Genomic DNA, 26599 nt, shown 5'->3' with positions numbered 1-26599 from the left:
GGATGGAATAAGGACCACAGCAGGATGGAATAAGGACCACAGCAGGATGGAATAAGGACCACAGCAGGATGGAATAAGGACCACAGCTGTGTGGAATAAGGACCACAGCTGTGTGGAATAAGGACCACAGCTGTGTGGAATAAGGACCACAGCTGTGTGGAATAAGGCTCGCAGCAGCAGACAGGATCTGTCCAGAGGATCCCGGTCTCCTGCAGCACTTTACCTCAGCCGCACCAGTCATAAAAGCCCCAGTGATTTAAGTGGTTTTCAGAAAGAGCAACATGTTCAAGTGCAAACGGTGGAAGTCTGAAAAGCAAATGTAAAAATAAAATGCGCGGTGGGACGCCCGCGGGCATCACACAGGAGATTAAAAAGACAGACAGAGGCAGCAGCCTGCAAGAGGGGGCGGATCCTACAGGTTCATTTCAGTTTAGCTTTTGTCATTTTGTCGGCTTTTTAAAATCATATTTCAGTCGCACTTTACAAGAAGGTTCACGGACTGGCATTAACTAATGTATTTGGAAACATGAATTAAGGATATTTATACATTAGTAAGTCTGATCTTATGATCTTATTATAATTAGTTAACCATTAACAAATACATTAACTGACTTTTCCATTCAAATACGAATTGGCAATAATCTTCATCTTCACACTCTTCCTCATCCTCCACCTTCACACTCTTCCTCACACTCTTCCTCATCCTCCACCTTCACACTCCTCATCCTCCACCTTCACTCTTCCTCACACTCTTCTTCATCCTTCACCTCCACTCTTCCTCACACTCTTCCTCATCCTTTACCTCCACTCTTCCTCATCTTTCTCATCGCTCCACTTCAGGCGCTACCGTGAGGGACACATGCTTGTAACAATCTTTTAACACAAATCTTACCTATTGTACCATTAACTCTGAACGACTGATTGGTTTATGGAGGAGTCACATGACCCCACTCTGTAGTGATCCTCTGGTTGGGAGGGGGGGGGGTCTCTCTCAGAGGTATAGATCAGCTCCAGCTGTGACTGTAACCCCCCCCCACCCCAAAATCTGGGTTTGCATTGGGGACAGATGGAGACCATCACTCCACATATGCAGAGGGGTGAAAAATCGCCACCAGTTAAACCTCATCAGCTCCTGCCCGCCCAGTGCCCTCGCTGTGTGGGGAGAGGGCGGGGAAGGGGACGGGTCTGGCTCACAAACCAGACCAAGAGCAAAGCATTTTCCTCAGAAAAATAAACCAAAACAGAACGAGGCTCGCAAGATCACCTGCGGAGAAGTCTGCTCACAAGCACCATCCGTCCGCGACTGCATTGTGTGCGCAAGGCAAGCCATGCTCACCTGCTAATTAGCTTTCAAGCTGCGCACCTTCTGATAAATATTATTGAGACTACTGCTCATGCCGGGAATGCTAATCCTGAGGTAGACTAAATTTATATCATTTACTGATTAGCGGCGTCCAATTAGACCATATTATCGCTGCGACAGAACATTCCTGTGAACATACAGTGATGTGAATTCATGCATTCAACAGAGAATAACATCAGAGATAATCTAGCCGTAAAAAGATATGCGTGTCAGGTTAGGTGTGCTCCTGATGTTGCCCTTGACCAAGGCTCTGGCCTCAGAACTGGAGTTGGTCCCCTGGTGCTGCACTGTGGCTGCCCACTGCTCCTCAGTAACAAGGATGGGTCAGATGCAGGACAGATTACCCCACTGGGTTCAATTACTTGTATCCTGTCTTATTTACTGTAATAGAAACCTCCTCAGTCAGGCCTTATGAATTTCTTGAGTGTACTTGCATGCTCACCTCATATATGTTAATGTTAAATACAAATACTGTACATATTCTTAGCTGGGTAATTGCATAAGTTTGCCCGCAAGCATCTCCTTGTGTTTTGGGTTAGCAACGCAGGCTGTAGCTTTGCGTCTCAGATGCCCTTACTTTCACCGCTTGCAGAAATGTGTCGGACATGTTGATTTTTCCATTTGGCGATATCGGTCGCCACGGTTGGCTTGGGTTCACTGCATTAAACATTTACTGGCGTCGCCGCTCAATTGATGCTTCAAAGCAAGCAATAATTCATGAGACACGACTGAAAATTTGATGAGGTCCATCAAGTCATTATTTTAATCGCCATCATACTTATTCATGAGCTAGCGACGCTGATATCAAAGGCTATTGTATGCCGCCCCGCCCCTTGTGGTTACCATGGGTACAATAGGTCTGTGACAAGTTTCCTGACAAGGCTTTAGTTTGGATTGTCTTTCAAAGAAACTTGGCACAGATCACGAACTGAGAACTTACAAGGGCTCTCATAAGTTCATTAAAGATGAGAACCAAGTAGGTTGCTTAACATCTGAAAGGAAAAGCTAGGAAAACACTTCAGCGGAACACTTTCTGCAATGGCGCATATGAATATTAATTATACGCCAGAGGAATTCGCTCAAAGTTTAATACAAAGCCCTGGGTAGATTTTTTTAAATTTTTATTCTTCTTAAATTAACAAATGAGTTGGTTGACCAAGTCGAATCTTTGGTGTATCAGGCTAGAATTCCAATGAAGTTGAGGTTTTGCGGCACTGTCAGTAAATTGTTTTTTAATTCTGACGGCTAAACGGATTCTCATTTTCAAATGCGATTGATCGGCATAGCAAGTCCGTGCTCAGACAGACAGGGAATCAAAAAATCATCACAAAAAGAATCGCTTTACTACGTGGGTTAAAAGAACAGTCTTTGATCCCACGTTTAGAGCCATCTACCTGTACACACGCATAACAACTAGACAGACAATGTTGTGATTTTGAAGAAAGAAAAAAAACCAGATGGGTGTTTTTCCTACTCGGGAAAAAAAACACAGGGCACAGCATTTAGCATAAACACTTATATTTCCAGGTGCATTAAAGGCCCAGTCATGAATTCATTTTGTAGGCAAGGTTACGGAGATGTTGACAATAGCTCGGTAAGTGTAAATTATTTCATGGAGCGAAGACGGCTATTGGAAAAGTGAGGCAGTCGCAAGAGACCGGACTGCTCACACTATAGAACCACGTTTCATAAGACACAAAGAAGAAGCTCCAGATTTCTGTAGAGGGCCTACATCAAAAAGTGTGATTAACATACTGAATAAGAATGGATTCTTTTGTGCCTCTCATTCAAAACCGAGCTGCCAACCATCACAATAAATAAATTAATGAACAGACCGTGGGTGTCGTACACGGACGTCAGAGGCTGCGGGTAATGCATGCAGTGTTTTCGTTGTGCTACACTTCCAGGAATACACTATAACGCCGAATAATTTGTTAAAAGGGCAGAAAAAGGTGTTGTAGAGGCCAGGTTTTTTTTTTTTTTTTTTTTTTTTTTTTTTCATGCTAAATGCATCTGGCCACAAGTCAGGCTACGGCCGAACTAGAGCTCTAAGCTTTCAGAGCACTTAAGCTTGTTCACAGTGTAAACAACACTGCCAGACTCGACTAATGACGAATCCGCAATTCGAACAAAAAAAACATGATCCAGGGGTGTGTGTGTGTGTGAGAGAGAGAGAGAGAGAGAGAGAGAGAGAGAGAGAGAGAGAGAGAGAGAGAGAGAGAGAGAGAGAGAGAGAGAGGTAAACAAAACGCCCAGAAATAAACGCTCACGCTTAATTAAATGTGAGCCTGTACACGTATCAAGTATGCGCTGTTCAATGACACCATCGCCTCACAGCTGCAGTTTATTTTTAAAACAGATGTGCTGGCAAACCTCGCGAGCGCACAGGCTACGAGCAATCCATCAGCGTCTGGCTCCAGAACAGACAGCCTATCAGTTCGTTAAAGGCACTGCCGGCCTTTTAACTCCGCGAAGTGTAGGCTGAGGATTCAAAGCGATGCAATGCAATGTTGGACTGAGCAATATCATTATCTCGCAATCCCACAACCGCCCTCAATCAAAAAAAAAAAAAAAAAAAAGATTTATAGTAAATGGAATGGCGCTGCTCATTTCCTCACAGAAACGAGGAATCGCGAAAGCGAACACCATTTCGTATCTTTACACACACGGGTCTGCAGTGGGATGAATTCGTAATAACGGTCACGCGGTGTGCGTTAGTCAAAAAGTTCAATTCCGAGAGACTCGGATGAGTTTCTTACAATTACAGAAAAAAACGGAGATCGTGGCATGCCACTTCACAAAGCTGCTCAACGCTGCCCTCTGTCGATTCCGATGAAAACAATAAGATTTCAAACTAAGAGTCCAAAACACCAGTCTTAAAAAATATTATCCATTCTGCAATACGACGATACATCAGACTGAAATGTCTCAACCAGGCGCATAAATTCCGCTTTACACGCCTCGTACTCAACAACGGTAGATTTTGAAACTACAAAATATAATCTTTCTTGGCATTTAGCGATAATACGCTGGCAGAAATGGCCAAACCATTGATTTAAGCATACACAGGGCTCCCAATGTAATAAAGATCTAAATGACAGTGTAGATTCTTCAGTAATTTGTATCTGCATTGACTGCTGATGTAGCTATTGTTACTTGTGGTCAAGAGAGTCTACCCATCGAAATAACTTATTCTTCCAATATAACGGTTGGAAACCCAAATTCGTCCATCGGTTCATTGTAGCCAGGGAAATGTGCCCTGCGCATTGTGCAGTTAGCGACCCTCCTCAGTGATAACCCTGAGAGCTGTCATTCACGAATTCAGCGAGGCAGAAAAGCCATGCAAGTTCTTTCTATTCGCTGCAACTGCCAGAGTAGAACAGTCCCTCTCCCGTTATCAGTCAAAACAGCGGTCAGGTCCAACGAAATATTTAACAATCTTTGGGGGTATTACATTCCTTATCACTCACAACAGGTTTCTTCCAGAACATACACGAGTTGTTGCCAAATATGCAGCATCGGCTTACCCTTTTTTAAATAAACAAGAGCCTTCATTTATAACGCCTTCCTTGTGTTGAACTTGAAGATACATTTGTATCAGTATTTGTATTTGTAATAAAAAGATGCGAAAACATAGCCTTCCTGGCAACAGTATTGTTTGCTAGTACAAATACCGTGTCATCTAATTATCATAATTAAGCACAAGACCAGAGGAACTTTGCAAGTGCTGGACTTAACTGGAAATAAAAAACAGACTCTAAAACAAGTTATGGTCATAAAATAAACAGAAAAATAACATAACATCATCAACTGTCTATGTTACCAATCGTTTACCAAAAAAGTAAGCAAACAAGTGTCCAACACGTTTATAAAAATGTAAGCCACTTCCGCAGTTTTGTTGCCTACCTCTGATCCTAAGCGGGAACGTGAGTAGCAAGTCAAAATGCGCCCGTATAATAGAACTGCTAACTGATGCACTAAACAGATTTATACAGCGGGTGAGTCTTAAATAACGATGTATACGCGCCTTCGACGGCAAGGCAAGTGCATTGGTAAATAATAATTAGATTCAACGTGTAACGAGAAATCTAAAATCTAAATAGATCGGGAGATTTTCCGGAAAAATCCAAACACGGTCTCCAAAGAAATTCTACCCGAATTCGAGCATTCTAACTTCGTCGGAACTGAAAAACACGGACAGGCTGTAACCGACCAGGATACGAGGAAACAATCGCTGCAGCCTGTGTGGGATTCAATACAGCGCTAAATGGGATATGATGTCATTTTTGACAGTTTAACAACATCGCTTTGACGCAATAGCAAAACAGTATTATATGCATCTTTAAGCATTCCGTTAATTTATTAAACAAAACAAATAAATAAATAAGCATCAGCCTGCAAGTCATGAGAGCGCAAGGACACGGAGCAAGTTTTCCCAAACTGCTTTTCAAGTATTTGGGGTTGAAAACAAACAGAATCACACCAAAAAAAAATCCAACAACAATATTACCTTTTCTTACGAGTGGAGCATTGGCGTTTCCAAAAGGCTTTGAATGATACACGAGGCAGCTAACTCCTGCACCTCAGCAACGGCGTATCCACTCTCCGACAACCCTTCGCACTGGACGGCTCTCAGCGATCTGCGCTCTGCACGAGCCGGAGCTACTACAGGGGACAGAACAACCGACGCTGCTATGGGGGTGTCGAAACGGGGGGGGGGGGGACTTTAAAATGAGTGACGTATAGCTGATGCGAAGGACGTTTTGCAATTAATGTGTTATGTAACGCGACACATCATACTCTGTCTGAGGATTATGGTTATTATATTTGAGGTAAACGTTGCATATTTCTGGTAGTGTAGGAATCGCACCCCTATTTTGGTGAGTTGGACCCCATCGCCTCTCGTGTGTGAGGTACAATGGTAATTACTTAACTGTTTGAGTAGGTTTGGAATGCTGGAGAAACTCGGAATGCGGGCATGAAGAAAACAAGCCCGTCTTCACTTTGTCATGGTCACCTTTTGTGGTTTCCTTAATTTACAGATCTGCGTGTCGCAAAATTGGTCCACATATTGGGTGAAGGCTTGCAACTGGCTACAGCCAGGAGGCGAAACATACAGAATTTGACCGAATTCACAGTTAGTGGTACATCATGCATTACATTACATTACATTACATTATTGGCATTTGGCAGACGCTGTTATCCAGAGCGACGTACAACAAAGCAATAACTAGATTATCATATTATATATTATAGATGATGTACTTATTTGATTATCCAGTTTACCTGCACAGTAGTTGAATAAAATGACGCACTGAACAAAAGCGAAAACATTTTATTTTCTTTCGACATTATTATGTGCATTTCCGAATGTGAGGCAATTCAAATATCGTTATTGTAACTGTACAGTGCAGAGTTTTAGATTTAAGTTGAGAATTATATGTGTCCACTTAATATCCAATTATTGTAAATACAGAATCTTCCAACTTCATTTGTAGAGTAGTGCATTCTTCAATCGATCTTCAATGTGTAGCTTGTGTTGTGAATATGTGAGTACATATCCTTAAAAAAAGAAAGAAAGGCAGAGCTGCGATCCTCTCAAGGAATGCACCAACAACCTCGCCAGCCTGTGCGAAACCAAACCAGTGCATCCTCGTAATCCAGGTGGGGGCACCAGAAGTCTTGCAGTAAAGAGACAGTTATGCAGCTTAATTTATATTTGGGTGTTTTATTGTGAGCGCCGGCAGTGACCTCTGGATCAGTTATTACCTTCTCGGCACATGAAAGAATTACCGCCTGTCCGCGCGTCCTCAGATCACTGTTGCGGTGAAATATGAAGCGCCACTTCCGGCCGCTTTCTTGTGCAATGAAGTTGTACGTCTTAGCAACAACTTCATTCTGTAACCAGTAGACTACGTTTTGACGTTATATATGATACACTGTAGTTAAAATGACACGTTCCTTTCAGCAAATGTGTAAAAAGGGGAAGTGATCTCGCTGTTGTTTCCCTTTGCAATTAGCCATAGCCATACATCCACGGCTCCAGCTGCCAAAATATGTATATTAAAACGCGATAGGTCTACCTATAGTCTACCCTTCTCACACGATTTAGCTTTTCTGAGAGTGCGTATTTTAAATTGACTCAATCCAAACGGAATCAATGGAACTGTAGTGCTTTGATTTACATTCAAATGGGATATCGCAACTGCACAGCTCCAAATAGGAACTACAATTCCTAGGAAGCTTCGCGTCCTGCACGAGAATCCGTATTCCGTGGATTGCGCCTGCGTATCCAGACGTGGCAGCCTGTATCATGGCTACTTTGATCCGATGCCGGAGTGAGATGAGGGGACGCAAGATGTATCTAGCCGTGTTGCTGGTGAGTTGTTTTCGTGGCTATGCACAATAAATAATCGTTGCACAACAAACGTTTTACAACTTCGGGCAATTACAGCCCAATAATCGTATGATTGCACCAGTCTTGGACCACGCATGAGACCAAAGTTGAATTGCTGGCTAGCAAGCTAGCGAAGAGGCTCGTAGTCCAATCGGAAATTGGAAGTTGAAGTTGAAGTAAATTATTAGTGAATGATTTCCCTCGATATTGTGCGTTGTAGTGTATGCGACGATATCTAAAATGTCCAATACAGGCGATTGATTGCTTCGATCTTTTCAAAGTAATCTGTGTGGATAGCCACGTAGCTGTTAGCGAGCTATTTGGTACATTTTCAAAAAAGAAGTAAGAAGTCAGTTAGATAGTATAACGTTAGCCAAATTGAATGTGCACTGTAACCACGTCTAGCCTCTTTGCTGCAGTTGTTTATACAGCGATGTGTGTTTTTGTTACATACTCTACTGTTGTTACTATAACTGCATAGCATGTGTTGCAACCTTAGTCGTGACTTCCAAAGGCGAGTCCATTCAAACTGACCAGAAGGCATTTTTTTTTGGTTTGTGGAAAATCGTCCCGAGTGCCAGACCTGTTGGCACGCTTAACGTGGGGACGATCTGCGATGCCACTGTCGGGTGCCGGTGCGGTATACTCGTGCCCGGACTACCCACGCAAGATAGCAGGAGCGCGAAATCTTTTTTATTTTTTTATTTTCAGTTTTGCACTCTGATGGCAAGGCCCGCTGATTCAGAGAGCAGGAGTTGAAACCGTTGTTTCACACTGTTCACATGTTGGGAGTCCGCCGTAGGCTCCGCACGGGTGCGTCACTATTAGGTTCGTATACAATATTTGGCTGAAAAACTGCTCTGCATCGTTCACTTTAGAAAAGAGGCATCGATTGATAAATGTCCTGAAATCACCCTGCTTCTTTTTTTTAAAAATTTTAAGGGCGCGTATACCGTTTGACTGAATCAATCTAAGAAAGGGCTTGTTACATCCTGAACTAATTCCTTTGTTTTAGAATGACAGGTAGTAGCCAACTGAAACCCCAAACTAAACCGCTAACACATATATATATATATATATATATATATATATATATATATATATATATATATATAGCTCTTGTGGTTTCTTGTTCCATATGCCTGGGCCGCTTCTCACGGCCGGCAGCAGGACGTTTGCGGTTAACATCCTGTTTGTGGTCAGAAGAGCAAACAGGGGAGGGTTCATAGACGTGTCAGAGTTTTAGGCAAGATTTCTTCCTCTCCGGTTTTCATGCAGCAGGTACAGAACGGCAGACATTAACTAAATAGATAATGCGCACCTCACCTCGGCTGGTGCCTTCTGCTAAAACAGCTTTGGGACGTTCCCAGACCTAAATCTGTTGATATGGATTGTGAAACTGATACCTCTCATATTCCAAGTTCTAAGAGACTTGCTGAGCTTTGGCTGTGTGCCCTCTTAAAAGCCCTTCCTTAAAAAAAGCAGGGCCTGTTGAAGTGAATTGTAGGCCAGCCCCATTCTCATTGTGCACAGTGACATTGAGCGTATCCAACCTCAGATAGATAGATGGCTAATTACCAAACCACATAAAGGACTGATAGTGAGCTGAACAAAAGGCTCAGCTCATAGTCCTGCCGTGAAACATCCCTGCCTTAGCTTCTGTCACTGGAGTCTCTCTCTCTCTGTCTCTTTCTCTCTCTGTCTCTTTCTCTCTCTCTCTCTCTCTCTCTCTCTCTCTCTCTCTCTCTCTCTCTCTCTCTCTCTCTCTCTCTCTCTCTCTGTCTCTGTCTCTGTCTCTGTCTGTCTGTCTGTCTGTCCCTCCCCTCCCTCTCTCTTGACTTGACTTTGCTAAGGGCCTGGGGTGTGTACATCTCTTTAGTTTAAGAGTGTAATGTATTGGTAGGAGTTCTTTGAATATTTGTAAGTAGGCCTATTGGTGCCTTGAGTGCCTAAAAGAAAGGAGTGTCAATGGTCTCTCTCTCTCTCTCTCTCTCTCTCTCTCTCTCTCTCTCTCTCCCCCCCCTCTCTCTTTCTCTCTCTCTCTCGCGCTCTCGCTCGCTCGCTCTTCCCCTGGTCTCTCCCTCTGTTCTTTGGCCTGTTACTCTGAGGAAAACGAGCAGGTATGTTTGACCTGCGGCAGGCTGATTGTGCTGGTTCAGTGGGGAAAGGGAGGCAGATTTGCACATGGAGATCTCAGACAGGATACTGGCCTTTTGTGCTTATTAGGTGTGACATTTTAACATTCACACTGTGCGATAAGCCTGATATATGTACTATTCGGAGAAGTTACACTCACACACTCACGCCTGAACAGACTTTAATAAAAACCATCTTCAAAAGTAATGGCCCAGAATGAAAGAAGGCTAATGACAGTACGATCCCGTGTCTGGGGGAGAATTACAGTACGATCCCGTGTCTGAAGGAGAATTACAGTACGATCCCGTGTCTGAAGGAGAATTACAGTACGATCCCGTGTCTGAAGGAGAATTACAGTACGATCCCGTGTCTGAAGGAGAATTACAGTACGATCCCGTGTCTGAAGGAGAATTACAGTACGATCCCGTGTCTGAAGGAGAATTACAGTACGATCCCGTGTCTGAAGGAGAATTACAGTACGATCCCGTGTCTGAAGGAGAATTACAGTACGATCCCGTGTCTGAAGGAGAATTACAGTACGATCCCGTGTCTGAAGGAGAATTACAGTACGATCCCGTGTCTGAAGGAGAATTACAGTACGATCCCGTGTCTGAAGGAGAATTACAGTACGATCCTGTACCCGTCATATCTGTTCTCTCCTCAGGGTGGGAATTCAGAGGGTCTAGCTTAACCATTGCATACACATTACAGTTAATGTGTGCACTTATTTAGCTGATGCTTTTATTCAAAGTGACTTACAGTTTATCAGACTAAGCCGGTGCCAATCCCCGCTGGTGGGGGTTAAGGGCCTTGCTCAGGGGCCCAGCAGCTGTGCAGATCTTATCGTGGCTCCTCCGGGACTTGAACCAACAACCTCTCAGTTCCCAGTCAAGTACCGTAGCCACTGTGGTGTCACATCAGTCTCATTCTTTCTTTTACACTTAAATCACAGTTTGAAATGTAATGTAATGTTTGAAATGCGACATGACATCGCATGTCTTGGCTGAAACCTCATTCGTCTCTCTGGGAAGGTTTCTGAAAACCTTTCAGTTTCTGTTCAGAAATAGACAGTCTGCCATTGCTTCTTCTCCCTCTGCAGACGGGTTGAGCTGTGCGGGCGTTGTGTCATTTGACGGATTACGTGCGTGTCTCATTATCTTGCTTGCAAGACACTGCAGGTGCAAGTGTCTCCACCCTCTCCCTGTCGAACAGTGGCGTTGTCTCGCACAAAGGACATACACCGGGCAGACTGTCTTCTAGAGCCACTCACTCAACGTTTAGCATTTTTATGCGGCCTCCATTTATAACCGCTGGAGCCTTTTACTGAAGCAATCCGGGTTAAGTACTTAACAGCAATTGAACCTACCTGGGAATTGAACCGACAACCTTCGGGTCGTAGTCCGGGTTCCCTGCTCAGTATACTACACTGCTACCCCAGAGTTAAGCCGAAAGCCTGCTCCTTTAAAAAACCCCTCCCTCTCTCGAAGACCGTAAGGCCAATTAGGTCCGACCTCCTGGGTCTGCTGGCTGCAGGCAGCAGTCACACCAGGAGGATTTGAGTTTGGGATGCACAGCTTCACTGAAAGCCAGCACTTTCCCTGGATACACCACCTAATTATTTTCTTCTAGTTCTTTTTTTTTTTCTTTCCTAGTCAGAGGCCCCGCATCCCAATCACTTTCTCATATATTCGCTGATGTGTATTGATTTTTCATGTCTTTTGACAGCAACGGGAATGTAGAAACCCCTTGTTTAAGGCCTATGAGGAATCAGCGTATTGGAGGTGATTATGTTCTGTGGCCAGTCCACCCACCATGTGTATTTTTTCAGATGGGAGAACAGGGGTTACTGCCGGAGATGGGGGTCACTGTGCAGAAAGCGCCATTTTGTGCCAAGGATCCAGTCACGCAGAGGGGGTTGTATGTGGGTTCAAAGTCAGCCACTCTTTAGGAAATTAAAGTTTTTTTTTTGTGTGTTTTTCTTGTTGCTGGTACCTATTTTAGAACAGGATTTATTGGACCTGGCCGCCTTGTTTCTGGAGCAGTTTTAATATTTCCCCAGCGCAGAGGCAGAATATGAGTGTTGTGATGACCTGGAGTGGGCGGCCATCTTAGGTTGTGTGGATTCCTTGGAGGAGCGGGCGGGAGACGTGATGGATGCTGACCGGCGGCGGGTTTCAGGACGCGTTAAAAAAAGGAGGGAAAAAGATAATGGCCTCGGCGCTGCTCATTTCTCTTTCTCCTCCTCCGCCTCTCTCTCTCTCTCTCTCTCTCTCTCTCTCTCTCTCTCGCTCTCTCTCTCTCGCTCTCTCTCTCTCTCCGTTCTGCGTTATATTCCCTCGCTCGTTTCTCGAGGGCTGTGTGGCGACGGTACCCGTCCGGCCTCCGAAACGCCGTCTCATCGCTCTCTCACCAACCGGCTCACTCTCACCAACCGGCTCACTCTCACCAACCTCTCACTCTCACCAACCGCTCACTCTCACCAACCGCTCACTCTCACCAACCGCTCACTCTCACCAACCGCTCACTCTCACCAACCGGCTCACTCTCACCAACCTCTCACTCTCACCAACCTCTCACTCTCACCAACCGCTCACTCACCAACCTCTCACTCTCACCAACCGCTCACTCACCAACCGCTCACTCTCACCAACCGCTCACTCCCACCAACCGCTCACTCTCACCAACCGCTCACTCTCACCAACCGCTCACTCTCACCGACCGCTCACTCTCACCGACCGCTCACTCTCACCAACCAGCTCACTCACCAACCGCCTCACTCACCAACCGCTCCCTCACCAACCGCTCCCTCTCACCAACCGCTCCCTCTCACCAACCGCTCACTCTCACCAACCGCTCACTCTCACCAACCGCTCACTCTCACCAACCGGCTCACTCTCACCAACCGCTCACTCTCACCAACCGCTCACTCTCACCAACCGCTCACTCTCACCAACCGCTCACTCTCACCGACCGCTCACTCTCACCGACCGCTCACTCTCACCAACCAGCTCACTCACCAACCGCCTCACTCACCAACCGCTCCCTCTCACCAACCGCTCACTCTCACCAACCGCTCACTCTCACCAACCGCTCACTCTCACCAACCGCTCACTCTCACCAACCGCTCACTCTCACCAACCGCTCACTCCGGACCGGCAGGGCACGCACGGGGGGGGGGTTATCGGGTCCGTTCCCCCCGTTAGGCCTGAAACGGGAGAGTCTAACCGCCAGTCTAACCGCCAGTCTAACCGCCAGTCTAACCGCCAGTCTAACCGCCAGTCTAACCGCCAGTCTCAGAAACAATGCGTTATTCCAGAGAGGTTTTCAACCTTTACTGATCTAGGGACCCCTACCCAGGCACGAATGAATCGAGGAGACCCCATTCAATTCATTTCAATTCAATTCAATTTTATTTGTATAGCGCTTTTTACAACACAAGATTTTCACAAAGCAGCTTTACAAAGCGCCCGGGCCGGAGACCCCCTCAGAGCGAGTCGAGGGCGTCAGTGGCAGGGAAACACACCCCGACTAACAGGAAGAAACCTCGAGCAGAACCCGGGTCAGAGGGGGGAGCCCATCTGTGTCTGGCTGGCACTTGGCAAACAGAGTTTAACACCCCATCAAAAGTTTAAAAAGTAAGGTTTTAGGTCTGAAATTTTTCCACAAATCTATATATAGTAATTGCCCATGAAGTCTGACCGGGGACCCCCTGCAGTACCTGCAGCGACCCCCAGGGGTCCACAGACAGACCCCCGTGTTGAAAACCCAGGTAGTCGATTCACAGTGTGCAGTGGAGTCCACTCCATATCGATGATCAGACGGAGGCGATGTTTACAGGAGCAGAGAGGAGAGTGTAATTACCCAGCCTGCTCTGTACACACACACCATCATAAGCACTCACGCGCACACACACACACACACGCGCCCACACACCATCACACGCACGCACACACACACTCACACACCATCACACACACTCACGCGCACACACACACACGCGCCCACACACCATCACACACACGCACGCACACACACACCATCACACGCACGCACGCACACACGCACTCCATCACACGCACGCACACACACTCGCACACCATCACACACACACTCACACACTCGCACACACTCACACACACCATCACACACACTCACACACACCATCACACACACACACACACTCCATCACTCACACTCACACGCACGCACGCACACACACGCACTCACACTCACACGCACACACACATACTCACACGTGTTGCAGAAAGCAGACGAGAGGCGCCGTTCTCTTACACGGTTAACTAGGTGCTTTACCCTGGGGGGCGGAGCGTTGGCGCTCCACTGATTGCTTCCAAGATGGTGTTGTTCCAAGATGGTATGGTTGCAGGACGTCTCTCCTCCGAGGCGTTAGGAGCCCTCTCCGCGGTCGCTAATGCACAGACGCAAACATCTGTCTGTCTCTCACCAAATGTTTTATACTCACTAAAATTACTTTCTCACTGCACTTCTGTGTTTTTTTTTTTCCCTCTTCCCATTAAAATGGCTTGCATATTCTTCACACCAGGGGGGTTTTATATAAATGTGACAATATTTAGCTACGTTTGTTGTTATAGCAACAGAACCTGTCCGGCCTGTGAAGCAGCAGATGAATTGGGAATGAAGTCGGCTTCCTTCTCATTAGTCTTACAGCGCCGGGTCACAGTTTGTTCTTAGTCATTGATACCAAGAAATTAGTTTGCATTTAGTTTGTTTTTAACTGTCTTGATCATCTTGGTTTTTCTTTCTCTCTCTCATCTTGCTGCTGGGGTTCACAGGTAGATGCCATTGTCATTTCTTGAGTAAATGTACAATTCTGATGTATAAAATCGAATGTGGCAGATTAGTTTGATTTTAGCTTTTTCCGTGGATTTTTCATACCCAGTTTAGGTGACGTTTGTGCGGGCGTTGAGTTGCGTTTCTGGAGTGCCGTGATAATTGTCTGTGTTTTGTTCCTGACTCATGGCCTTGCCGGTGCCTGCAGTCCTGTGAGTGACAGGCCTACAGGATGCTGTGTAATTGGCCCTGGCGTAGTCCAGGAAGTGTTGTTCTGACCTCCTGGTGTCTGTGTGAGGGGGTACTCCGGTCAATCTGTCAGTGGCAGTCTGATGCCACCTGAAGTCCGATCTTCTGATGCGCTATCTGCACCTCTCTGCACCTCTCTGCACCTCTCTGCTCCTCTCTGCTCCTCTCTGCTCCTCTCTGCTCCTCTCTGCTCCTCTCTGCTCCTCTCTGCACCCCTCTGCTCCTCTCTGCACCTCTCTGCACCTCTCTGCACCTCTCTGCTCCTCTCTGCTCCTCTCTGCACCTCTCTGCTCCTCTCTGCTCCTCTCTGCTCCTCTCTGCTCCTCTCTGCTCCTCTCTGCACCTCTCTGCACCTCTCTGCACCTCTCTGCACCTCTCTGCTCCTCTCTGCTCCTCTCTGCACCCCTCTGCACCCCTCTGCACCCCTCTGCACCCCTCTGCACCCCTCTGCTCCTCTCTGCACCTCTCTGCACCTCTCTGCTCCCCTCTGCACCCCTCTGCTCCTCTCTGCTCCTCTCTGCACCTCTCTGCTCCTCTCTGCTCCTCTCTGCACCCCTCTGCACCTCTCTGCTCCTCTCTGCACCTCTCTGCTCCTCTCTGCACCCCTCTGCTCCTCTCTGCTCCTCTCTGCACCTCTCTGCTCCTCTCTGCACCCCTCTGCACCCCTCTGCACCCCTCTGCTCCTCTCTGCTCCTCTCTGCTCCTCTCTGCACCTCTCTGCTCCTCTCTGCTCCTCTCTGCACCCCTCTGCACCTCTCTGCACCCCTCTGCTCCTCTCTGCTCCTCTCTGCACCTCTCTGCTCCTCTCTGCACCCCTCTGCTCCTCACTGCTCCTCTCTGCTCCTCTCTGCACCTCTCTGCACCTCTCTGCACCTCACTGCTCCTCTCTGCACCTCTCTGCACCTCACTGCTCCTCTCTGCACCTCTCTGCACCTCTCTGCTCCTCTCTGCTCCTCTCTGCACCTCTCTGCTCCTCTCTGCACCTCTCTGCTCCTCTCTGCTCCTCTCTGCACCCCTCTGCACCCCTCTGCACCCCTCTGCTCCTCTCTGCTCCTCTCTGCTCCTCTCTGCTCCTCTCTGCACCTCTCTGCACCTCACTGCACCTCACTGCTCCTCTCTGCTCCTCTCTGCACCTCTCTGCTCCTCTCTGCACCTCTCTGCTCCTCTCTGCACCTCACTGCTCCTCTCTGCTCCTCTCTGCACCTCTCTGCTCCTCTCTGCACCTCTCTGCTCCTCTCTGCACCACACCTGGTGATAAAAGGTGTCTGCCTGCGCTCTGGAGAGGAGTGACCTCTGGGTTCTCTGCTCCCGAGCCCCTGCCTGCCTGGACGTTGCTGTTGAGACCTGGTCCAGGGTGAGGCCGTAACCGGGGCCGTAACCGGGGCCGTAACCGGGGCCGTAACCGGGGCCGCCCCACACTGACTGGGTGCCGCACGGACCGGATGGGCCCGTGAATATGATTTCAAATGTGGAGGGGAAAATTGTGCATTTAAATGAAATTAAATCACATTTTAAAATGAAATGTTCTGCCTAACTGTCTGCAAGCAGGCCAAGCAGACCCTGATGCAAAGACTTTTTAAATGTATTTTATTTGCATTAAGATAAGGTAAACATTTATTGTCTCAGAGTAATTTGTCTTGGGCATTAAAGAGTTACCAAACTCCAACGTCCAGTCACAGCTCCCATTTACAGAAGAGGAGGAAATGGGGGGAAAAAAATCACAATGACGCATTAGTCATTCTGTTCTGAGAACCTCACATCCCTGCCGGCTGTGTTCCTGAAATTGAGCGGTTTTAAAAAGCACTTTGGTGTAATTGAATAAGCCCTTCTCCACGCGTCCCATCGACGGCACTGCTTCTGAAGGCCGGGCCTGGTTACGGCCTGGTTACGGCCTGGTTACGGGCCTGGTTACGGGCTGGTTACGGGCTGGTTACGGCCTGGTTAAGGGCTGGTTACGGCCTGGTTACGGGCCTGGTTACGGCCTGGTTACCGGCCTGGTTACGGGCCTGGTTACGGGCTGGTTACGGCCTGGTTAAGGGCTGGTTACGGCCTGGTTAAGGGCTGGTTACGGCCTGGTTACGGCCTGGTTACGGGCCTGGTTACGGCCTGGTTACGGGCCTGGTTACGGGCCTGGTTACGGGCCTGGTTACGGGCCTGGTTACGGGCCTGGTTACGGGCCTGGTTACGGGCCTGGTTACGGCCTGGTTACGGGCTGGTTAAGGGCTGGTTACGGCCTGGTTACGGGCTGGTTACGGCCTGGTTACGGGCCTGGTTACGGGCCTGGTTACGGGCTGGTTACGGCCTGGTTACGGGCTGGTTAAGGGCTGGTTACGGCCTGGTTACGGGCCTGGTTACGGCCTGGTTACGGGCCTGGTTACGGGCCTGGTTACGGGCCTGGTTACGGGCTGGTTACGGCCTGGTTACGGGCCTGGTTACGGGCCTGGTTACGGGCCTGGTTACGGGCTGGTTACGGGCCTGGTTACGGGCCTGGTTACGGGCCTGGTTACGGGCCTGGTTACGGGCCTGGTTACGGGCCTGGTTACGGCCTGGTTACGGGCTGGTTCCTGCTCGGTCCCAGGGGCCGTGAGAATTAAAGAAAAAAGAATCGGTAAACCGGCGAGCCTGACGCTCGCACTGTTGAAACTTCGCTCTTTTCACGTAACGGCGGGAATTCCTGCCGTCCCTAATGGCAGGCTTCCTGCTGCAGATCTACACCGGCACAGTCAAAGGCACCCTTTATGTTTCATGTTTTTACAGTTGGCCTTTGACAGATATAGGACCACAGTGCAGGGTGAGATAAGTGTGTAATTTAATTTCCCTGAAACAGTGTGGCCTTGTTTCGTTTACCTACATACACGTGTCTCTGTTTAAGGGAATTCTCTGTGTTATTGCCGGGCCCCGTCTCTGCCAGGTTTTAGCCGATTGGTTTGGGCCTCCGAGCAGGGCGGTCTGCGCTCACAGGGCAGAACACGGCCGGCGCGTGACTGAGAGGGTGGCGGTCCTCAGGACTGGAGCCCGGCACACGCAAAACGTTCTCAAGATGTTATCACGCTGGCAGGATATTCCAGTCGCAAAGTGAGAGTCTGTTGTGAATGGTGGCGGGTTCCATCTCAGATTGTGTCCGTAGCCGACTAAGGTACATGACCGCGACCCGGAAGGTTAGTGGTTCAAGCCCCCCGGTGTAGCCGTGGTGAGATCAGGTCAGCTGTTGGGCCCTTGGACAAGGCCCTTAACCCCACATTGCTCCTGGGAGGATTGGCTAAATAACTGTATGGTGCTGTATCTGTTACTGTAGAGTAGTGCCTCATGGTGATCCTCTTGTGCCTAAACGTCAGTCAGGGTTTATCAAGACAGTATTCTGTGCCTGCAATCCATCTAGCTGTGAATGATCTCAGCTGAATTCTAAATAACGATTTAGTTATTATAAATGGTATGTGATTTGAGAGAGAGAGAGACAGACACAGAGAGAGATCTGTGGGAATAAGAGGAAACGTTGTCGTTGTGAAGTGGTATCTGTCGCAGGAGCCAGGAGAGAGAACAATTGTAAAGAAAGTATTTTTTTTTTTTTTTTTTCTCTAAGTCTCAGGAAGGAGCAGGTGTGAGTTTCTGTATGAGTCACGCGTCTGGTTCTGACCGTTCCCCCACTCCTCCCTGGAGGCAGGTAGCCACCCTTTATTTCCCCGTCTCTGCCACGCCATCTAATTACGCTGGCTCTTTTGAGTACGGAACAGTCTAATTCTGGTGACTGACGTAGTCGTATGCAAGAGAGAGGAAATGATTCTCTTAAGAGTGGCAGCAGTACAGAGGGATGAAACGCACAATGTCCACTAGCTTCGGAAAGTCTGCGATGGGAAGTTTTATCGGCACAGATAACGAACTTCCCTTTTTCTAAATCTGTGCACACATTCACTGGTAATAAAACTGTTTTTGTGCACCTCTGTGTCGCAATGCACAGGCCTGGTGCCACAGAGAGGGATTACCCACAATTCCCTTTCTCTCACGGTGCGCGGCTGCCTCAATCCCTGTTCTTCTGCATCTCATCTCTGTATGATCTCAGGCACGAGTGTCCATTACGGCTCTGTCCCAGGCTTGTTCCTCCATATCAGACCTCTAGGCACTCTCGTGCACAAGCGTCCATTACGGCTCTAACCCAGGCCTGTTCCTTTACATCTGATCATCTAGGCGATCTCAGGCACAAGTGTCCATTACGGCTCTAACCCAGGCCTGTTCCTTTACATCTGATCTCTAGGCGATCTCAGGCACGAGCGCCATTGCGGCTCTAACCCTGGCCTGAACTGCTCTCTGTTCTGTCGTCTCCATTGCTGGTGTACAGTAGTATTGTATTCTTGTCTGCTGTCTGCTGTCTGTAGTATAAACCTGTGGGGTGTCAGAGGTATGCGGGTGATGATGATGATGATGATGATGATGATGAAGGCACTCCTTCCTCGCAGGTGTTGGCTGCGACCGTCCTGCAGGCTGCGAAGGTGTCCCCCCTCATCGAGCAGGTCAGCGACCACAAGGACTTCAAGAAGCTGCTCAGGACCCGCACCAACGTCCTCATCCTGTACACCAAGTCAGGTGGGTCCCCACAATGCACCGCTCTAACACCGACGTCCTTTACACCAAGTCAGGTGGGTCCCCACAATGCACTGCTCTAACACCGACGTCCTTTACACCAAGTCAGGTGGGTCCCCACAATGCACTGCTCTCACACCACCGTCCTGAACATCAGGTCAGGCGAGTCCCCATTATCCCCTCCTCTGGATCAAATATGTAATTGCTTTTGGTTTCAAATACTTTTCTGTGCTGGATTGATCTTGCCTGGTGCGGGTCAAGCCAACCCAGAGGACCAGAGGGAGGTGTTTGCACTTTTCTGAGAGTATTTCATGGGTTCCACTGCACCAGACAAGCTCAGTAAAGAGTGGAAAACTATTTGAATCCAAAACAAGCACACATTTGACCCAGGTCGTGTCACTGCTGGGACCCCAGTGCCCTCGTCCTCCCCTCCAGGACAGGGGGGGTCTGCACCTGCGATTCCACTCTCAGGGGGATGGTCTACAAATGGCCCGGGGGGAGAGAATCATCAACATTTTCATGATATTAATCAATTGTCCCAATTGTCTAATATTAAGCGAGTACAATATATGCTTTTTCCGAGCTGCCCTCTAGTCGTGTCTGCTGAACAAATTGGTGATTTCATAATATGAGAAGATATTGCATAATATATTAATATTGTTACTGAACAACATGGCAGCTAAGCCTAGAATAATGAATGCAGTTAAAAACATATTTTTTTGGGTGAATTGGCTCACAATTAATAGGATGGCTCTTGATGGTGCCGTTTTTGTAATTGTGAAACAAATTGTCCTCTTAAGAACTTATATTATACTCTCCATGAGACGGAATTACATAGAGGGGAAATTATTATTTGTTATTAGAGGGATACAGGGGAAGCAAATTGAGGCCATTATATGAGGCGTGAATGGAGTGAAAACAGCAGGGAGCTGTCTGGGTTCTGTCCTGGGTTCTGTTCTGGTCGGAGGGGGAACAGTGAGTCTCAGCTGAGATCCGTGCGACTTGGACCTCGTTGTTAATCTGGCGGTTCAGGTGGAGATGTTTGTCATTTGCGATTGATTTTCATCTCTGTCGTCTGCGGTCCGTCCGATCGATCGCTTTGAGGTCGCGGGAATTTCGTCTCTTGCGGTCGACTCGAACCGATACGACGAACAAGGAAATCCTAAAATCACACAGAAGTACGCCTAAAAAAAAATTTAAATAAAAAAAACGCTGTTAGCTGTGGGTCATCAGGGAAATCATAGGGGGCTAATTAGCCATTACCCAGATCTGTAAAGTGCAACTGTCACTCTGACTGAGGTGTACTTTCCTATCATGCATAAACAGACGTTCGCACACTTGCACACACACACAGACGCATACACACACACACTGACTCACACTCACTCACTCACTCACTCACTCACTCACTCACTCACTCACTCACTCACTCACTCACTCACTCATACACACACACTCACTCACTCACTCACTCACTCACACAGACTCACTCACTCACTCACTCACACAGACTCACTCACTCACTCACTCACTCACTCACACAGACTCACTCACTCACTCACACAGACCCACTCACTCACTCACTCACTCACTCACTCACTCACTCACTCACACTCCCTGCTTTCAGCACACAGGTAGTGAAATCTGTCCGCATAGATTTATTTGTTTCATAACTCCTCGGTTGCCGTGAGGTCATTGGGTAAGGCCTCCCCCCCCCCCCCCCCCCGGTTGCCTGGGCGATGATTGATCGCGGCGGGCTGGTCTGGTCGCGGACGCCCCGGTCTCTGGAGAGCCGAGCCGTTCTCTCCGCTGTGCGCTCTTCTTCCCGTTAATTTAATTTCCTGCCTCTCAGTTCTGCTCCGTGCCCGTCTGTAACACCCGGGGTATTGTCTCCACCCCCCCCTTCCTCCCGCCAGGACGCCAGACTCGCTGAAACGTGACTCTGTCCCCCCCGGTCCGCCTGCCTGTCCACACCTTTCAGACCGAATTATAGCCGGCAGGTCCCGTCACCGCTGGCGGAGAAACGCCCGGCGTGCAGGTCGAGCTGATCTCAGGCCTGTGAGCGCCTGCCTGCCGCCATTGGAAATCGGAAGCCGACGCCGGACTCTGCTGTTCTGGGATCAGCCTGGCGGGAGATTTGCTGCCTTCGTTATTGCTCTTCACTTCATTAACGGCATTTGGGGAACATAGTAACGTACCCTCACTAAAATTACACGTCGGTTCCAGAAACGTGTATTACTTCACCGTCGTGATTTCTCGACACACAGGATAGGTTATCGTCTCAGGGGCCAGTGTGTACTTCTAGGTGACTCAAACTCACAGTTTGCATTCGTGTCATTTTGTAACGCACGTCAGTGGCTGAATTTGGGCGTGAGTCACGCGTCGGGCGTGTTGTGTGCCGTTTCACGGTACTTTAGCACCTCTTCAGTGTCACGACGCGAAGCGCTAGCGGGCAAACATTCGGTGTTATTGTCTGCTGGGCTACCTTGAGCACGGAAAACGCGCTCGCTCTGCGATGTTGTCACGTCCCAGGTGCACGTCTCACATCTCACGTCTCCGCAGGTGTCAGAAACCCGGCTTTGACGGCAGAGGCCGACGCCTTTCTGTCCGAGCCAATTAACGGCCGTCAAGTCGTCATGTTGCTTCCACAGCAGCTCTCAGCAACATCATGTGACCACGTTCAAACAGATTCATCGATGGCGGCCTCCGCAGAAATATCTAAGTATTCTCTTTTTGCGTTGGGGTTTGAGTGGCCTGTTTGGCCACGCCATTTCTGCCGCATGTGTTTCCTTAAATAAGGTTCAGAAGGGTCTGCACTCGTCTCTCAGAACCACTCTGTGGTTCCCTGTCTCTTATTGTCCCGAGGCTCTTTCTCATCGCTGCTTCCTTTCCTTGCCTCCTTTCCTTGCCTCCTTTCCTTGCTTCCTTTCCTTGCCTCCTTTCCTTGCCTCCTAGCCCCTCCCTTCGAGGGAGGCAAGGAAAGGAAGCCAGAATATCAGGTGAAGACGGGGGAATGGGGAAAAATGTGAATTAGGCAAACGGAGTGTCTGTGTACCTTCAAACGTCAGTTTTGGGAGAGGGTGAATCCACTGGTCGATCATTTATACGTCAAAAACTGAAAAAATACGTCCTCCAAGGATGCGTTGGTGTCTCGTTGCTCAAGAAACCTTCGGAAGGCACCTTGCTCCTAGAAGGAACTTTTAAGGCATGGGAAGATGGCGGTCCTTGCGGAACGAGGCCAGTGGGACGGGTGATTGGAATGAGCCCTGGATGCGCTCCGGTCTGTGAGGCTCCGTACGAGGCATGTTATTAACGTCTCTCTCCTCTCGTTTCTCAGCTCTGTGTCCCTCTTTTTCTGAGCTCAGCAAGTAATGTGCCACTAACTCTTAACAAGTGTTTATTTGTGATATATGGCTGCTCTCAGTCTTGCCGTTTTTAACAACCGTGGCAATTAGCATCATTAGCGAGGGAAGAGGCATGGGCGTACAGTTCTGCTCGCTGGAAATACTGCATCATCATTTCATACCGCCTAATTGGAGAAATGCAAATGAATTTAACAGCAGGGTCATATTCTTTCCTAATTTTTGTTCAAGCTCTGTGTCTTTGTGTTTGCGTGATTCGAACAGCATTGCCAATGGCAACCTACATATACACAGTTCAGCCAGTGGGCAACCTATATACACAGTTCAGCCAATGGGCAACCTGCATATACGCAGTTCGGCCAATGGGAAACCTACAGTACTGCCAATGGAAACCTACATATGAGCCAGGGATCATCAAATAATGGTCCTCAAGGGCCAGGAATTGCTGGTTTTCCACGCTCCCTTTACCTGGGTGTCAGGTGTGAAAACGGTCTGGCCAATGAGTAACACTAGGGACTGAAAAGAAAACCAGGGCTGGATTTGGGGGCAAGATTTTATGATCCCTGATGTACACAATACATGGAGAACCTAAAGTTCACACGGCGTATGTCATGTCATGTGACCCTGTTCTGACGAATGGGAGTCTTTTTAAGGGCACCCACAGGTGTTGCCAAGGGAACGCAACACCCAGCGAATGCATGTGGTCATTGCAATTTTGTTTTCTGAGAACATCACATTTATTTGGGCCCCCCGGTGAGATTTAAATGAACTCCAGAGCTTTCGGAACACTGCTGTTTGAAGCGGTGGCTTTTTGAACTCTCCAGCTCTGAAAGCACAGTTGTTTAACGTGCAGGTCTTTAGTTGTTTAACGTGCAGGTCTTTAGTTGTTTAACGTGCAGGTTTTTAGTTGTTTAACGTGCAGGTCTTTAGTTGTTTAACGTGCAGGTTTTTAGTTGTTTAACGTGCAGGTCTTTAGTTGTTTAACGTGCAGGTCTTTAGTTGTTTAACGTGCAGGTCTTTAGTTGTTTAACGTGCAGGTCTTTAGTTGTTTAACGTGCAGGTCTTTAGTTGTTTAACGTGCAGGTCTTTAGTTGTTTAACGTGCAGGTTTTTAGTTGTTTAACGTGCAGGTTTAGTTGTTTAACGTGCAGGTCTTTAGTTGTTTAACGTGCAGGTTTTTAGTTGTTGTTTAACGTGCAGGTCTTTAGTTGTTTAACGTGCAGGTCTTTAGTTGTTGTTTAACGTGCAGGTCTTTAGTTGTTGTTTAACGTGCAGGTCTTTAGTTGTTGTTTAACGTGCAGGTTTTTAGTTGTTGTTTAACGTGCAGGTTTTTAGTTGTTGTTTAACGTGCAGGTTTTTAGTTGTTTAACGTGCAGGTTTTTAGTTGTTTAACGTGCAGGTTTTTAGTTGTTTAACGTGCAGGTTTTTAGTTGTTTAACGTGCAGGTCTTTAGTTGTTTAACGTGCAGGTCTTTAGTTGTTTAACGTGCAGGTCTTTAGTTGTTTAACGTGCAGGTCTTTAGTTGTTTAACGTGCAGGTCTTTAGTTGTTTAACGTGCAGGTCTTTAGTTGTTTAACGTGCCGGTCTTTAGTTGTTGTTTAGCGTGCAGGTCTTTAGTTGTTTAGCGTGCAGGTCTTTAGTTGTTTAACGTGCCGGTCTTTAGTTGTTTAACGTGTCGTTGTTTTGTCGTTGTTTAACGTGTCGTTGTTTTGTCGTTGTTTAACGTGTCGTTGTTTTGTCGTTGTTTAACCTGTCGTTGTTTTGTCGTTGTTTAACGTGTCGTTGTTTTGTCGTTGTTTAACGTGTCGTTGTTTTGTCGTTGTTTAACGTGTCGTTGTTTTGTCGTTGTTTAACGTGTCGTTGTTTTGTCGTTGTTTAACGTGTCGTTGTTTTGTCGTTGTTTAACGTGTCGTTGTTTTGTCGTTGTTTAACGTGTCGTTGTTTTGTCGTTGTTTAACGTGTCGTTGTTTTGTCGTTGTTTAACGTGTCGTTGTTTTGTCGTTGTTTAACGTGTCGTTGTTTTGTCGTTGTTTAACGTGTCGTTGTTTTGTCGTTGTTTAACGTGTCGTTGTTTTGTCGTTGTTGTTGCAGCCACGTCCTGGGAGGGCCAGATGAAGCTGCTGTCGGGGGTGGCCCAGGCCGTGAAAGGTCAGGGGACCATCGCCTGGGTCAACTGTGGGTAAGTCTGGTCCTCTCGTGTGTGTGTGTGTGTGTGTGTGTGTGTGTGTGTGTGTGTGAGTGTGTGAGTGTGTGAGTGTGTGAGTGTGTGAGTGTGTGAGTGTGTGAGTGTGTGTGTGTGAGTGTGTGTGTGTGAGTGTGTGTGTGTGAGTGTGTGTGTGAGTGTGTGTGTGAGTGTGTGTGTGTGTGTGAGTGTGTGTGTGAGTGTGTGTGAGAGTGTGTGTGAGAGTGTGTGTGAGAGTGTGTGTGAGAGTGTGTGAGAGTGTGTGAGAGTGTGTGAGAGTGTGTGAGAGTGTGTGAGAGTGTGTGAGAGTGTGTGAGAGTGTGTGAGAGTGTGTGTGAGTGAGAGTGTGTGTGAGTGAGGACCATCGCCTGGGTCAACTGTGTGAGTGTGTGTGAGTGAGGACCATCGCCTGGGTCAACTGTGTGTGTGTGTGTGTGTGTGTGTGTGTGTGTGTGTGTGTGTGTGTGTGTGTGTGTGTGTGTGTGTGTGTGTGTGTGTGTGTGTGAGAGAGTGTGTGAGTGAGGACCATCGCCTGGGTCAACTGTGGGTGAAAATGGTCCTCTCCCGTGTGTGTGTGCGTGCATCTGTGTTTGCGTACAGTAAATTAATTTTGGACGTTTTTATCCAAAGGGGCGTATAATCAGTGCCTAACTAATGTCGGTACAGCTACAGAACCCAGGTCAGATAAGGTACCCTTCACATCAGGCATCAGGTGTCCCGAGCGATGAGCATTGAGTCTCGACAGACATCCTCTCAAAATGGCACCTGTGTGTCTCCACAGAGGAACCCGGTCTAGTTCAAGGGTTCTTTTGTCTGGCAAAATAGCTCAATCTGAAAGCTTTTACACTTTTCCCTCCTACCATAGAGCGTTCCGTAAATAAGTAAAAAGGGTTCCCCTGTGGAGAAGAGCCAGAGAAACCCGTCTCAGACCGTGTGTGTGTGTGTGGGAGTGGAAGCGTGTGCGGGCGTTCAGAATCTGTTCCTCAGAACCTGCTCTCACTGTGCGGGCGTGAGCGCACTCCTGGAACGTCGCTGAGAGACCCGCGTCCCGCCGTGAGATGAACGTCTCTCTGCGGCTGTGCTGTGCTGGCCTGGGGATCCATCCTTTTAAAATCTCCTCAGCGGGAGCTGCAGCCCCGGAGCCTCACGTTCTCACGCCTCAGTCCACCGACGCGCTGAATTAAAAAACTATCGATCTTCCAAATGAGATTCTGAGTATCTCTTAACAGAGCTCAGAGCTGCGTAGGCTATTGGCCCAGCTGAAAAGAAAATGTCTTTTTTACGTTTTCATAATATACTGTATGCAACTATCTAAATGAGCCACTTTTAAGAAAGTCCTTGTGTTTTCATAATATACAGAGGCCTGGCCCTTGAGCAAGGCCCTTAACCCTGCATTGCTCCAGGGGAGGACTGTCTCCTGCTTAGTCTAATCAACTGTACGCCGCTCTGGATAAGAGCGTCTGCCAAATGCCAATAATGTCATGTAATGTAATATTCGGAGAGAACCTTGGTGGGCAGAAGTAT

At 47.9% G+C, this 26599-nt stretch overlaps 2 protein-coding genes across 2 annotated transcripts in view; one reads left to right on the top strand and one right to left on the bottom strand.

The window, feature by feature from the left end:
- The window catches only part of sema5ba (sema domain, seven thrombospondin repeats (type 1 and type 1-like), transmembrane domain (TM) and short cytoplasmic domain, (semaphorin) 5Ba), a 163560-nt gene extending 157552 nt beyond the window's left edge, over nucleotides 1-6008 (bottom strand). The window contains 1 exon segment of the mRNA XM_061234919.1: nucleotides 5874-6008. The gene's annotated coding sequence lies outside the window, so the exon portion shown is untranslated.
- Nucleotides 6009-7343: 1335 nt separating this feature from the next.
- The window catches only part of pdia5 (protein disulfide isomerase family A, member 5), a 67174-nt gene continuing 47918 nt past the window's right edge, over nucleotides 7344-26599 (top strand). The window contains exons 1-3 of the mRNA XM_061234155.1: nucleotides 7344-7742; nucleotides 19409-19535; nucleotides 24985-25072. Coding sequence (XP_061090139.1) covers nucleotides 7677-7742; nucleotides 19409-19535; nucleotides 24985-25072 — 281 coding nt within the window. The 5' untranslated portion in view covers nucleotides 7344-7676. The remainder of the gene's footprint in view (nucleotides 7743-19408; nucleotides 19536-24984; nucleotides 25073-26599) is intronic.

This window comes from Conger conger, chromosome 3 (assembly GCF_963514075.1).
Source record: "Conger conger chromosome 3, fConCon1.1, whole genome shotgun sequence".
NCBI lineage: Eukaryota > Metazoa > Chordata > Actinopteri > Anguilliformes > Congridae > Conger > Conger conger.
The sequence above is the reverse complement of the archived record's forward strand: the minus strand, read 5'-3'. Positions and strand labels throughout refer to the sequence as shown.